At 35.2% G+C, this 15,976-nt stretch overlaps 1 protein-coding gene and 1 pseudogene across 1 annotated transcript; one reads left to right on the top strand and one right to left on the bottom strand.

Annotated features, from left to right (window-relative positions):
- Window positions 1-15,659, top strand: part of LOC117908304 — a 68,658-nt pseudogene extending 52,999 nt beyond the window's left edge.
- On the bottom strand, window positions 68-4,009 carry LOC117908611 (putative disease resistance protein RGA4). The gene is made up of 2 exons (XM_034822268.1): window positions 389-4,009; window positions 68-175 (listed from the first exon to the last, which is right to left on the bottom strand). The coding sequence occupies exon 1, from the start codon at window positions 3,953-3,955 to the stop codon at window positions 422-424; it is 3,534 nt and encodes a 1,177-aa protein (XP_034678159.1). The 5' UTR covers window positions 3,956-4,009; the 3' UTR covers window positions 68-175; window positions 389-421.
- Window positions 15,660-15,976: the final 317 nt, after the last annotated feature.

Raw genomic sequence — 15,976 nt, 5'->3', positions numbered from 1 at the left:
CTAAAGCAAAAGAAAAGATGATGCAACCATCAATAGAGGGAAGAGGGTTGCCTGAAATATATGGCTGATGCAACTGAATTGAAAACAGAGTAGAATTCTTTTTCTTCATTAGTCATCTAGAAGATACAAATTTCTGGGCCATGTGAAACCATAATCTTCTTAAGCAAGATGAAATCTGTGACAAATATTATTTGTTCATACCTCAGTATTTACTCCAACTCTTAGAATGTAAAGATTGAAGTTAGCTTAGTAGAGAGCATCACAGTTGGTTTAAAAATGCAAAAAAATAAAAAATAAAAAATTATATATAAGGCGCAAATGTAAAAGAATTACCAAAACAAAAGGAAAACGAAGCATTTTGATTGCAAGAAAGGTTAGGGATGCTGACCTGAAATGACATTATGTATCAGTTTACTCTTCATCATTGCGGGTAAATGTTAATTTCTGTGACATGAGCAATGTTGGGCCAGTCTTGACCTGTTTCCCGTCGGCATCTTTCCTCTAAGCGTGGACAAAAAGAGATATTAAGTGTCTGAAGGTTTTTGAGAGAGCGCATCTCTTCTGGCAGTGATGCCAACTCAGGAGATTTATATATTTGAAGGTCTGTAAGTGAGGTGAGACTGCCTATGGAGTGTGGTAATGTTGCCAAGCCACGACAGTCTATTATTTGAAGGTGTGTAAGTGAGGTAAGGTTGCCTAACCAGTGTGGCAATGTTGATAAACTCGAGCAGCCCTGAAGGCTGAGAGTATGGAGAGTGGAAACATGTTGAAGCAACTCCTCTGGGAGAGATATCATACCATCTATCTTCAAAATATACAGAGACTTCAATGAAGAAGAAGCTGAGACAGACATTATCTGTCGTAATACATCCTCTCTGATTCTATCCAGGGCTAGTTTCCCAAGACAAGGTAATGAAGCCCCTTTGAAGGATGCCAAGTTGGGGCAATTTCTGATCGTTAAACTAGAAAGGCAAGGAGTTGAGTGTAGTTCCAAGGATGTCATGTTAAGGCAATTACTCATCTCTAATTCAGAAAGACGAGGAGATGAATGTAGTTCAAAGGATGTCAAGTTAGGGCAATCTCGGATATCTATTTTAGAAAGACAAGGAGATGGAGGTTGTGCTATGAATGTTAGGTTATGGCAATTCTGTATGGTTACTATAGAAAGAGAATGAGATGAATGAAGTTCAAAGGATGTCAGCTTATGGCAATCCTGTATGGTTACTACAGAAAGAGAAGGAGATGAATGCAATTCAAAGGATGTCAAGTTAGAGCATCCATTGATATATAGTTTAGAAAGAGAAGGAGACGATGATAGTCGAACTGATGTCAAACTAGAGCACTTCTCTATATATACCTCTGAAAGATGAGGAAATGAAGGACCTTGCTCTGCTAGTATGTCCATCCTCCACAATCCCGTCAACTTCGGCATTTTATAGAATTTGAGTATTTGAAGAGATGGGAAGAATGGTTTTCCTGGTGAACTCTCCTTCATGTCCTCCACCTCTTTCATGTTATAGAGCTCCAAAGACTTGAGAAAAGGGAGTCGAGAAAAGGGTGGCAGAATTTGGCATCTTGAACAATCCCACATTTCAATGTGACATAGGTTGGGAAGCAAGGAATCCAACCCATCATTCATCATCCAACTTGGAAACTTCCTACCTTCATAACCATATACAGAAAGCTCCTTTAAGTTTAGGTGTGGTTGGAGACCTTCCATCACTAACTCAGCATTCTCATCCCACTTAGCTTCTAGGTCCCACCATCTCCATTCTAATCTCAAGGATTGAAGGTATTGTTTTTCTTTCAAAATTTCTCCCTTGGATATTGGTATAACATCCCTTTCATTTTGAAGAATTTTTATTTGCAATACTCCTCCTAATTGGCTAAGCCTTTTCAATTCACTCAAGCTACCAATTCTTTTGTTCTTTGAGAACTCTCTCCCATTGCCAACAATGAATAATGGTAAGCTTTGAAGCAAAGTCAACTCTCCTATTCCACATGGCATATGAGTCAAATTATCACACCTATCATTCTCCAAGTGCCTCAAATTGATCAATTTCTTTGTAAATTTTGGAAATTCTTTTAGATTACAACAATCATTGAGTTTTAGTGTTTGTAAATTCTTTAACCTTGTAATAGCATTTGGAAGCACCTCAAAATCATTATAGGAAAGATCAAGATACCTTAAATGACTTAATTTACCTAAATATTTTGGTACCTTCCTTATGCTGAAATTATCCAAGCTCAGCACACGTAAACACTTCAAACTTGGAATAAGTGAATTTACAATTGAATCATTTTTAAAATCATCTTCATAAAGCTTCAGAAAGGTCCTTATGGGTTTTTCCTTTAAACTCCCTATCATAAGACTCATTTGTTCAAATAAGAGTATATGGCGAACTTTTTCTGGAATGTTCTTTATATCGTCTTTTAAAATTAGGACCTCAGATCCTATAATCGATTGTGCAAGATCATGTATAAGGTCATGCATTTTACAACTTACTATATCATTAAAAGCATCTCTTTCAACTTCATGAAACAATGACCTTGACCACAATTCCTTAAAATATCGATCCCCTACATCTTCTAAGTGCTCATTCTCATTTGAAGATTGGATGTAATCTTGCGCTATCCATAATTGTACCAACAACTTTTTCTTAATTTCGTAGTCTTTTGGAAATAAGGCACAATATGAAAAACACTGCCTCAAATGTGTTGGTAAATTATCATAACTCAATTTTAGCACAGGTAAAACATTATAATTTTCATCTTGAAGTGATAAGAGATTTTCATTGTTTTTAATAGACAACCAATTCCATTCTTCAGATTCAAACTGCAACATTGTTCCTAAAGTCTTAATGATAAGAGGAACTCCCTTACACATTGTTGCAATTTCTTTTCCGATTCCTATGATGTTTGGATGCACATTCTCTAGTCTTTCTCTAAATGCAATTTTTGAAAATAAATTCCAAGACTGATTTTCTTCCAAACCTTTCAAAATAAAGGGAGAACTATCTCCCATAATTGATGCAACTTTAGTTTTTCGGGTGGTCACTACAATTTTACTCCCCTTAGCACCGACCATCAACAAAATTCTCACTTTATCCCATTTTTCAAAATTTTGGTTCCAAACATCATCAAGAACTATCAAGAGCCTTTTTTCTCTTATTTTTTCATGAAGCTTATCTTTCAAACCATTCAAATCCAAACTTGCAACATCTTCATTACTTATAGATTTTAAAATTTTTTTGATCATCATATTAACATCAAAACCATCATCAGAATCATCAGAAACACAAACCCATATCTTAAGCTCAAAATGTTTTACCACTCTCTCATCATTGTATACTAATTGAGCAAGGGTGGTCTTACCTAATCCCCCAATACCAACAATGGCAACAATGGAGAGATTTTTCTCATTGTTAGAAGACAACAACTTTACTATCTCCTCTTTATTTTCATCTCTTCCTACAATTTCAGACGCTAACACAAATGAGTGTGTGTCTCTCCAACTATTCTTTTCCTCTGTGTGTACACATGGAATCAGATTTAACAAGGAGATATCATTTTGGATATCGCCTAGCCTTTCTTTGATATCCTTGAGTCTATGACTCATCTGACAACGAAATACGACTTGATTTGAAGAAGAGAAGAAGTGACTAACCTGACTTGTTAGTCCTCCTCGCTGCAGATAATGGGTTGCCATGTCATCAAGAAAGTCATCAGCATCATACATAAAGAGTTTGAGCCTTTGGACCCAATGTTGTACTGCATGGCTTTTCAGCTGCTTCTCCTCAGCATCGAGGAGTACAGCTCGGACGGTGTCCAGTTTCTCCTTAAGCTTGGCTGGCTCCTTCGGAAGACCATACATGGATAGAATTTTTTGAAACGCCTTGGACCCCAGCTTCATCAATATGTGCTCCACAATACTGAATGGGACTTGTTCCGCCATTTTTTGAACAGCTGGAAGTGCAGAGGAGCAAGAAAATCTGGTAAGGAAATAAGTTGAGAGGATTGTAAGAGAGGATAGCGGGCAAACTAGTGATCATGTATATATAGTGGTTGAAAGAATAACAAAAGAATAACAAATGCTAAAATAGAAATTTACCTACTATTTGGGAAGTGTTCTCCAAAACAATGTTAAAAAACAGTTTTTGAGAATAAATTTTAAAGCTATCATATGGCATTTTGTGGGACAAAAGTTTTGTTTAAAAACTTGAAATGTTGTTAACTTATTTTTATGTTTTTAAATATATTTTAAAAATAAATTTTATTTATAGTGCTTTATTTCTTTTTTATCACTTTTAATATTTGTATAATTACTTTTTGAAACTGGCCTTAAAAACAAGTGAAAACAATTTAAAACAACTAAGAACTTGTTTAGTAACTGTTTTTTAAAACAGTTTTTGAGAATATTTTTTTAAAACTGTTTTATAATGTTTTGTAAAACAAAAGTCTGTTTGAGAACCTGAAATATTTTTAACATGTTTTTAATATTTTTAAATATGTTTTAAAAATAATTTCTACATTTAGGGTTGTTTTTAAATTATTCTATATGTTTGTATAATTTTTTTAACTTTTGCTTTACTGTTGACAAGGCACTTGAATTATACAAGACATTATTAGAAAAAGTGAAGTGGTACGAGAGAATGAGTTCAACAATGGGCTAATATACAAGCACAAGAAAAGAATATTAGCACTACAAGAAAGGTTTCAACCAAAGTGCTCTAGTACGTACTAGAAAAGGTGGAAGAGGAATATGGAAAACAAGAATGTAATACCAGATCCCGATATGAAATTAAATGTGAAAATAAATTTCTGTCTACAAAATTGTTGTCAATTATATGCCAAGAGGGTGCATTCTCAACTGAAAATTAAAGTTTCATAACTCTTCATTTTTAGATGTCATCTAGACATAATTTTGATTTATTATAAAAGATATTAAAGATGAAAATCAATATTTAAAAGGAAAAATGGTATAACATAATAAAAATATTTAAAATTATGAAAAAATTTAGGCTATGTATGGTTCCCGGAAAGTATTAGGGAAAGAAAAAAATGGTAAGAAAAATTATTTTCTCATATTTGGTTTTATTATGGAAAATATGAAAGAAAGTTAAATACAATTCAATATTAAAAAGGAAAAATGCTATAAAAATATTTAAAATTATGAAAAATTTTAGGTTATGTTTGGTTCCCGAAAAGTACCAAGGAAAGAAAAAAAAAACGAAAAGTAAAATAATTTTTTAATGTTTGGTTTTACTATGGAAAATGCAAAAGAAAGTTAAATACGATTAAAATTATTAAGAAATTTTATATTTTTAAATTATTTAATATATATAAGAGTTAAATCTATGAAAAGAAGTTTGAAATAATGTATAAAAATAATTTATTAACTTTAAATTTATTTTTTATTTTCCTTCTACTTTTCCTTTCTATTTGCTTTCAATATATATATAAGAGTTAAATCTATAAAAAAAAAAATTTGAAATAATGTATACAAATAATTTATTGACTTTAAATTTATTTTTTATTTTCATTCTACTTTTCCTTTCTATTTTCTTTCCCTCACATTTTCTTTCAAACTTTGTGAAAACCAAACATAGCCTTAAATTTTCAATTTGATTAATGCAAAATTTATTTCTTATCAAGAGGCCGGTCATGGAAGGCTGCATTTGTAACTTGTTTTTTTAGTTTTAATGATAAGAAATTGTTTTATTTTTCAAAAGTAAATATTTTATAAGTGAATAAATTATGATGTAAAAATAACTCATCAATGTAAAAATATTATCTGAAAGGGAAAAAAAAAGAAAGACATGAACCTCATATGATCATAACTTTTTTTCCACATCCTCTCTTCATTAGTCTTTTCAAAAAACCCTATGCTCTTCAAATCTTATCTTTGCCAACTGTAGAAAATAGATCCTTTCGCTTTGCCCTTTATCTTACATTACATTTTCAATTGGATTTGCAACTTCGCCACATTTCTACTTCTAAAGAAAGTAATTAGAGAGAAAGATAGTAAAGAAAGTAACAACCGAGATAAGTTTTTCTAATTTTTTTTTTTTGAACCACCCTAGTTGTTACATACTAACATATATATATATATATATATATATATATATATATATATATATATATATATATATGTAGCATAGCAAACATATCATAAACTCCTTTAACAAATTATCTACCAATAATGGAAGACAACTAGTTAACATATGACATGTGTATAACATCTTGTAATAATATGTAACTATTTCTTAACATCCTCTCCTCACACTCAAGGAAGAAAGATTTTTTACTTTGAGTTTGTTTCTTAAATTTAAAAATTGAGTGCTTGAAATAGCTTTCATCAAGACATCTACTACTTGATTAATAGAAGACACATGTTGGATGAAAACCATTCTCTATAGAGCCTTTTCCCTAACAAAATATAAATCCAATTCGAAGTGTTTTGTCCTAGCATGTAATATTGAATTAGCAACCAACATAACAATGCTAAGATTATCATACCAAATAACTGGTGGTATAGGCAAAGTGATTTTAATTTATGAGAGAAGAGATTGTAACCAAGTAATTTCTACAACCAAACTACCTAAACTTTTGTGCTTCATCTAGGTACAATATCTGTACTTGATCTAGCCACAATATGTTGCTTCTTTAACTACCAAGTGACTAAGTTTGAACCAAAATGCACACAAAAGCCTAAGGTTGATCTTTGGTCATTAGTGGCCTAATCAACACCACAAAATGCTACAAGATTAAGAACAAAAGATCTTGTTAGATGAAATCTATGATGAAGAGTTCCTTTCAAGTATCAGACAATTCTTTTGATTTCTTTCCAGTGAGATTCCAATGGATATTAACAAACTTAATTAGTAGTATAGTCAATTTCAAGCCTAGTAACTAGTACATATTGCAAAGCTCCTACAATTAATCTATACAACTTCACATCTTAAACCGATTCACTTCCTACACCCAAAATTTCTAACCATGCCCTTGGTGCTTGATTTAAGCAATATAGAGCTTTATTTACTTTGCAAACAAGCTGAGACTAGTTGGACGGTATAAATCTGGGAGGTTGTTCCATAAAAACTTCCTCATACAACACTCCATTCAAAAACACATTATTAACATCTAGATGATAAATTAGCTAATCTCTAGACAAAGCTATAATAAGCATTACTTGAATAATTTTGGGTATAACAACTGGACTAAAAGTTTCAATGAAATCAAAACTAGCAACTTGATGAAACCCTTTTATCACTAACCTGACTTTGTACTTCTGAAGGGAGCCATCAGGGTTTTCTTTCACTCTAAACATCCATTTGCAGCCAATGGACTTTCTTTTAAGGGGTAATGAGACTAAGGACAATGTTTTCTTCAAAAGAGCCATATATTCATCAATTATTACTTGTTTCCAATGATCCATACATAAAGCTTTCTTAACACAAGTAGGTTCACAGGTAGTAGTAAAAACCTTTGGTTTAAAAATTCCAATTTTAGACTGAGTGATCATAGGATATATTATCATAAGGCTAGTGCTTGGTCTTGTGAAGAGCTCTATGACTAACAACACTATCATAAGCATTAGTAGCAAGAGGAGAGGTTGATAACAAAAGTCGTTCTTTTGTGTGGGAATTTATTTACTATTTGGGAAGTTTTTTTAAAACAGTTTTGAAAAACTGAGAACAAATTCTAAAGTTGTCACATGATATTTGTTTGAAAACTTGAAACTTTGTTAACATATATAATTTTTTTAATGTTTAAATATGTTTTAAAAATAACTTTCATTTGTAGTACTTTATTTTTTGAATTTGTCATTAGAAAACAACTAAAAGGTGTTTTATAGAAAAAAAAATCATATTTTTCATTTTTAAGAATAAAAAATAGAAAACTGTTTTTTGTTTTCTGATTGTAAACATGTTTTCATGTTTTTTATATTTTGAAGATTAGAAAACTGTTTCGTAAAGCAATTGTCAAACAAGACTTGCATTTTTCTCTATAAAAAAAAAAAAGGACAAAAAATGAGTTTTCTTGAGTCAAAGTTTGGAATCTGAAAAAACAAGGAAAAAAAACTTTCCTGAGAGTAAAAAACATAACAAATTAGAATCATTTTTGTAGGGTGTAATAGGAATCTTAAATATTAGTGGGTAAATATCTGTCTGTCTATCTATCTATCTATCTATCTATCTATATATAAAAGATAGACCTTTATTTCTAATTACACCTACAACCATTATATTTCTTCGCATGTTTATTACACTGACACGTACAATCTTATTAGTTGAAAATTATAGTTTCGAAATATTTCTTGAGTATATATTAAGATAAGTATAATTAACTTTTGCTTTTCAAACTCTATTGACAAGTCACTTGAATTATACAAGGGTATATTAAAAAAGGTAAAGTGATATGAGGCAATGAGATTAACAATGGGGTAATATACAAGCACAAGAAAAGAACATTAGCACTACAAGGAAGGTTTCAACCAAAGTGCTCTGGTACGTATTGGAAAAGGTGGAAGAAGAATATGGAAAACAAGAATGTAATGCCAGGTAGCTAAAAAAGCAACATACCATGTCCCAGTATGAAGTTACTAAAAAGAGAAAGAACATTCCTGTCTACAAAACATATTTAGAGAAGGTGTATTCTCAACCGAAAAGTTTCATAACTCTTAATCAACTTATGTTTAATTATTTGAAGAAAATTAAAACTGTGAAATTCTTACTAAAATGATTTATTTTTACTTTTACAAAATTTTAAGAGCTAGCTTTTTGCCATAAAAAATTATTGAAATTATGGTTATTTTTTATTGAAATTTATTGGTTTTTCTATTAGAATTTAATTTAAGACGTTTCCTACTCTATATTTGCATTTTTAGATGTCATCACATCATAATATTGATATATTATCAAAGAGATTAAAGAGGAAAATAAATCAATTTTAAAAAGGGAAAAATTGGTATAATAGGATAAAAATATTTAAAAATATGAAAAATTTTTAAATTTTCAATCCGATTAAAATGCAATTTGTTTCATATCAAGAGCTTGGCCATGGAAAGTTACATTTATAAGTTTTTTATTTTTAAAGATAATATATTATTTATAAGGAAAGTTGCAGGTCCTTTATGTATAACACTTTTTTTTTGTTTTCCAAATTTCCTATAAGGGAAATATAATAGTATGAAAGTCTTCCAATAGATGTTAATCTAAGTAAAACTTAGTGTAAATTTGACTATACTTCTTATTTTTTGTTTTTGAAAATGAATAATAATAATAATAAATTCAATATAAAAGCTGAAAAATCTTATAAAAAATGTTATAGATTTACCTTATATTTTTTAAAATTATTTCAAAAAAAAATTTAAAATTTGAGATAATTTTTTTTTATACCTTAAAATCAATTTTATACCTCAAAATTTTAATTTTTTTTTTAAATAATTACTTTTTTCAATGTAAATCGATAAAAATTCTTACATTTTATATAAAAATTAATATTAATTTTTTTATTTTCAAAATAGAAATCAGGAAGTGCACCCAAATGAACACTTAGCTTTTGAAATGCCAACAATAGTTAAATTCATATTGGCTCAAGCCTAGATAACTTCCCATATCATATAAGATGGGAAAGTAGAAAAATTACAATCATCTTTGTAGGTTTAACTTGATTATAGGGTGTAAATATGAATTTTTTATTTATGATCTAAGTTGAAGTATAATTAACGTTTGTTTTACTATCTCATGAGAAGTCACTTGAATTGTACAAGAGAATATTAGAAGAAGTGGAATGAAGCAATGGAATTAATAATGGGAAAAGGAATATTAGCACTACAAGTAAGATTTTAACAAGAATGCTTTGGTCCAAAAAGCAATATGAAAGAGCCGTTCAAGGAAAACAAGAATGTGATGTCTAGTGCCACCCATATAGAAATATGGGTTTTTGATTAAATTATGAACTTCATGGAACATCATGCTTTTGTATTTGAAGTTCTTTTTTCATTGGCTTAATTAAAAGTTGTAGACTTTGTTTACTTAACCATCCTTCTAGTTTCATGCATATGCTATTTTAGTTTATTTATAGAAAAGAGTGGTACATATTAGATACTGTGTAGTCATGATTCGCTAAACTACAATATTATACGGACTCTCAACCTTGAGATGATATTGAGCTTGTGTTAAAATTAATGGGAGATTTTGACCTATGGGTAAGACTCTAAGATGGTCACATGTTCCCTACGAATTGGGTCACTATTGATGGAGGTTAGTGACAACAGGTGTTTCCAATATATGTACCATGATATTACATGGGATTGAGACAACGTGTCCTCTTGGGTGATCCTAATGACATGTAATCAAGAAACCATGGTTATAATAATTCCTTTAGAGGAATTTGAAATATGATCTTTGTGAGGTAGAGTATGTCAGTTGATAACATAATATGGGGGTTTATAACTCAATGATTATTTAATAAATCTTATTGGTAACTTGTACAGTTCACATTCTTTGGCTCTACCCATGAATTATACAGTAATAGGTCTTTCACAATGAGATCTACCAATATAGTAATGGTATTTAATTATGAAGGTTAGCTAAGTAGTTGACCCTATTAGTCTGTCATTGCAAGTGTGAGAGCTTGATCTTTTTGTTGATTTTCGTCGCTTAATGGATAACCGTTTTGCCAATGGGGAATTGTTTATCATCTTAAATTTAGGTGATCATATTTGCATCAACGGAAACCATAAATTTCGTACACAATACAAAATAGGGGAATATGATAGATCTTTTAATTTTTTATTTTGGTTTAGATAATGAAAGGAGTTCTTTCATTCTATTCACTAGTACTTGAGAGGTTGATAACATTACCTCGTTAGATTATGAATACCAGTTCATAAGGATTATACATGCAATGGATAGTAAGTCATAGACTCAAACTTTGCCTCATTGTAATTACATCTGATATTGGAGTGTGATTAACTCTATTTGGTGGAGTGTTAACTTTATAATTGGATTATGAGGGAGCCAATATTTTCTATGGACGCTAGTGGTCCTTGGTCAAGCTCTTGTTTCGTGGTAGCATGTTTGTTTAAGAGATTTAGGTTTATAGTTCATAAATGTGTGTAAGGGTGTTTTGGTAAAAATATAGGGTTGCATAAGATCTTATGAATGAACTTTCTAGATTTAGTTAGTTAATTAATTAAAATCCAAAATGGGTAATTAATTAATTAGGACCGAAGTAAGCTAGATTAGATGACCCAAGTCCTAGTTAGACATAAGTCACTTAAGCCCATAGGGAAACTTATAAATACCCCTTTAGGGGTTAGGGCTTTAGATTTTTACCATTCAATTATCTAAAAATTAGAGCAAACCCTAGCCACCCTTAAGAGAAAGAGAGAAAAGCTCATCTTTCTCTTATGCCAAGGTTCATAAAGGGAGGAATGATAAGCCACGACGGTCAGCAAGGGCCCTTAGGCCAAATCCCAAATATTTGGGATGAAGTTGTACGTGGAAAGAGTCGCAGGCGAAGTGCATGTAGCTGGGGTAGGACTGGGTCACTGGCGTTGTGGTAGTGGCGTTGTGGTTGCGAGTTTTACGTCAATTTCTGTTAGTCATGGTTTGTGTTTAGTATGGGTATTGTTCTGTTTCCATTTCCAGCTTTCCTTTTATTTCGGTTTCCGTGTATGGCTTGGCTTATTTAAAGCAGCCGGAAGATATCAGTGGAGAATAATCACTTGCTATTCAGAATTTTGTGGTACTTTCTCACCCGAAGAGAAACCCATTTACTAATTTTTTATATTATTTGAGTTTGGGACCTATCATTGGTATCAGAGCCAGGCTACTATGGGCACCAATAAAGAGCGAATTGAACTGTTGGAAGCTGGGCTCGGTGAAGTGCAAGAGGGGCTACACCGGATAGAGCTCGGCATGCCAGATAGGTTGCGACATTTGGAAGAGACTCTTAACCGTCTCTCTGATGTATTCCTTGCAGATCAGCAGCCTCCAAATCATGGTAACCAATACCGTGAAGGCCACAATGGGGGACGACTTGTCGTATCCTCAAAAACGGCAAAACTAGAGTTTCCTCGATTCTCCGGAGATGACCCGACAGAGTGGTTCAATCGTGTGAATCAATTCTTTGAATTCCAAAACACTCCTGATAACCAGAAGGTTTCTTTGGCCTCTTATCACTTGGAAGGGGAGGCCAATCAATGGTGGCAATGGATCCGCAGGACGTTCCAAGAAGAAGGACGAGTTCTCTCATGGACAGATTTTGAAGATGAACTTTGGGCACGTTTTGGACCTTCAGATTGCGAGGATTTTGACGAAGCTCTATCACGGATCAGACAGACTGGTTCCTTGCGCGAATATCAACGGGAATTTGAACAATTAGGCAATCGGGTCACCGGCTGGACGCAAAAGGCTCTGGTGGGAACCTTCATGGGTGGTTTAAAGACTGAGATATCTGACGGGATCCGCATGTTTAAACCACAGACATTGAAAGATGTTATTCGCTTCGCGCGGATGAGAGATGACCAACTAATGAGACAAAGGAGGGTTACACGACCTGCACCACCAGTGCGAGCTCCCTTGGCTCTTCCGCTAGCAAATCATGCAGCACCCGTAGCACCTGTCAGACGATTGAGTTGGGAAGAAATGCAGCGGCGACGTCTCCAAGGTTTATGTTTTAATTGTAATGAACGGTTTACTGCAGGACATAAATGCCAAGGGCCACGAATACTTATGTTGGAAGGACGTGATGACAGCAACAATGAATTCTGCAACGACACCACAAAAGAACAGCTAGTGGAAGAAAATCGAGAGGAGCCCCTCGAACCAGAGATTACGTTGCATGCATTAACGGGATGGTCCGCGCCTAAGACCATGCGTGTAGCTGCCAAGATCGGTTCCCACGAAATCATCATACTCATAGACAGTGGGTCAACTCACAACTTCATCAGTGAGAGGTTGGCCCATGAACTGAGGTTGCCCGTAGTGCCAACCGAGAGGTTCACTGTGCGGATAGCTAACGGGGACAAACTAAAATGCCAGGGGCGTTTCGAAGAGGTGCGAGTGGACCTCCAAGGCACTTTTTTCTCTTTAACTCTTTACTCTCTTCCTCTGACAGGATTGGATCTAGTTCTGGGAATTCAATGGCTTGAAATGCTAGGTTCCGTGGTGTGCAATTGGAAGCAGTTAACCATGGAGTTTCTTTGGGAGAATCAGATCAGGCGGTTACAAGGGACCAATGGTGAAGTTATTCAAGCCGCATCATTCAAGGAGCTTTCAAAGGAGGCTCGACAGGGCCATTCCATTTTCGCGATATGCCTATCCATCAATGCCCAGGAGTCGAACAGAAAAATGCATCCTGACATGCAGAAAATATTACAAGAATTTTCAGAAGTATTTCACGAACCTTCAAGTCTACCTCCCATAAGAGAAGTTGATCATTGCATCTCTCTCAAAGAAGGCATCGAGCCGATTAACGTCCGACCGTATCGATATGCATACTACCAAAAGGAGGAGATCGAGAAACAAGTCCACGATATGTTAAATGCAGGCCTCATTCGACCCAGTACGAGCCCGTTTTCATCACGAGTACTACTAGTGAAGAAGAAGGATGGAAACTGGCGTTTTTGCACAGATTATCGGGCACTCAACGCTGCCACTGTGAAGGACCGCTTTCCCATTCCCACGGTGGAGGATATGTTGGACGAACTCTATGGTGCCTCGTACTTCACCAAGCTAGATCTAAGAGCTGGGTACCATCAGGTACGAGTAAATCCCCCAGATATTCCTAAAACTGCTTTCCGAACTCATAACGGACATTACGAATATTTGGTTATGCCATTTGGCTTGTGTAATGCACCTTCTACCTTTCAAGCTATTATGAACTCTATATTTCGTCCTCATCTTAGAAAATTCATACTAGTTTTCTTCGATGATATATTAGTTTATAGTCCTACTTGGGACAAGCATTTGGTGCATGTAAAACAGACTCTGGCCATATTGAAGCAGCAACAGTTCTTTGTCAAGGCTAGCAAATGTGCTTTCGGGCAACAAGAGTTGGAGTATTTGGGGCACATAGTCACCTGTCAAGGAGTGAAAGTAGACGACAGTAAGATTGCAGCGATGGTGGCATGGCCACGACCTACTAACATTACTGAGCTACGTGGGTTTTTAGGGTTGACAGGATATTACCGGAAGTTTGTCAAAAATTATGGCATTATAGCACGTGCCCTCACCAACCTTCTTAAGAAAGGCAAATTCGGGTGGCACGAGGAAGCGGAGGATGCTTTTCTGGCTCTCAAAAAAGCCATGACCACCACACCAACACTGGCAATGCCCAACTTCAACGACATCTTCACTATTGAAACCGATGCATCAGGAGATGGTATTGGAGTTGTGATGTCCCAACAAGGTAAACCAGTAGCTTTCATGAGTCGGGCCCTTGGGGTAGCAAAAAAATCATGGTCCACCTATGCCAAAGAGATGCTAGCCATCGTGGAAGCAATACGACTATGGCGGCCTTATCTCCTAGGCCGAAAATTCTATATTCAGACGGATCAAAGAAGCCTAAAATATTTTTTGGAACAACGCATCTCTACGCCTGAACAGCAAAAATGGGTAGCCAAACTCTTAGGCTATGACTACGAGATCACTTACCGTTCGGGACGTGAGAATTCGGCAGCTGACGCCCTTTCACGAAAACAAGGTAGCCCGGTTCTTCACAATATCTTTATTCCTCAGGTTAACATATGGGAGGAAATCAAGCGAGCTGCAAAGGAGGATCCGTATATTCAAAACATGAGTCGGGTAGCTGCGGACCAGCCCCACGACCACTATGTGTGGCGCAATGGTCTACTACGTTACAAAGAACGGGTCATCGTACCAGCCGATCCTGCCTTACGTTCCAAGCTGATGCACGAGATGCATGACACCAAGATGGGCGGACACTCAGGCATACTGCGCACATACAAAAAATTAGGGCAACAGTTTTATTGGCCAGGGATGCTCAGATCGGTCCAGGAGTACGTCAAGGGTTGCATGGTGTGCCAGAAGGCAAAGGTTGAAACCTTGGCACCGACAGGACTCCTACAACCGTTGCCCATTCCAAATCAAGTATGGGATGACATCACGATGGATTTTATTGAAGGGTTACCGATTTCACAGGGCAAGGATACCATCATGGTAGTCGTCGATAGGCTCAGTAAGTCAGCCCACTTCCTTACTTTAACCCATCCCTTTACGGCCAAGGGTGTTGCAGAAAAATTTGTGGAAGGTGTCGTTAAGCTACACGGGATGCCCAGATCAATCGTTAGTGACCGAGACCCAATTTTTGTGAGCAACTTCTGGCAAGAGCTCTTCAAGATGTCGGGCTCCAAACTGCAGCTCAGCTCCGCGTATCACCCGCAGACTGATGGACAAACGGAAGTTGTCAACCGCTGTGTTGAACAGTATCTCAGATGCTTTGTACATCAGTGGCCACGCAAATGGAACTTCTACTTACCTTGGGCTGAATACTGGTACAATACCACTTACCACATCTCCACGGGAATGACCCCTTTTCAAGCATTGTATGGTAGATTGCCACCCACCATTCCTTCATACAACGAGGGCCTCTCACCAGTGCATGAAGTTGATCAGCAACTATGAAACAGGGATGAATTACTCCAACAACTCAAGGCCAACCTTACACGCTCGGTTAATCGGATGAAACAACTAGCAGATAAAAAACGACGAGACGTGTCGTTCGAGGTTGGAGAGCGAGTGCTGCTAAGGTTACATCCATACCGCCAGCAAACCGTTTTCAAAAGAGTTCACCAGAAATTAGCCAGCCGTTTCTATGGGCCCTACGAAATCTTGGAGAAAATCGGTCCAGTCGCATACAAGCTCCACTTACCAGAAGGGTCGCGCGTTCATCCCGTATTTCACGTATCCCTACTCAAACGATACAACACTAATGAAGAAAA

The sequence above is a fragment of the Vitis riparia genome, chromosome 19 (genome assembly GCF_004353265.1).
Source record: "Vitis riparia cultivar Riparia Gloire de Montpellier isolate 1030 chromosome 19, EGFV_Vit.rip_1.0, whole genome shotgun sequence".
NCBI lineage: Eukaryota > Viridiplantae > Streptophyta > Magnoliopsida > Vitales > Vitaceae > Vitis > Vitis riparia.
This window is presented reverse-complemented; position numbering and strand designations above follow the sequence as displayed.

What these genes read in the sequence shown, in the direction of transcription:
- LOC117908611 (XM_034822268.1), bottom strand. Translation starts at nt 3,955, where the DNA reads ATGGCGGAACAAGTCCCATTCAGTATTGTGGAGCACATATTGATGAAG.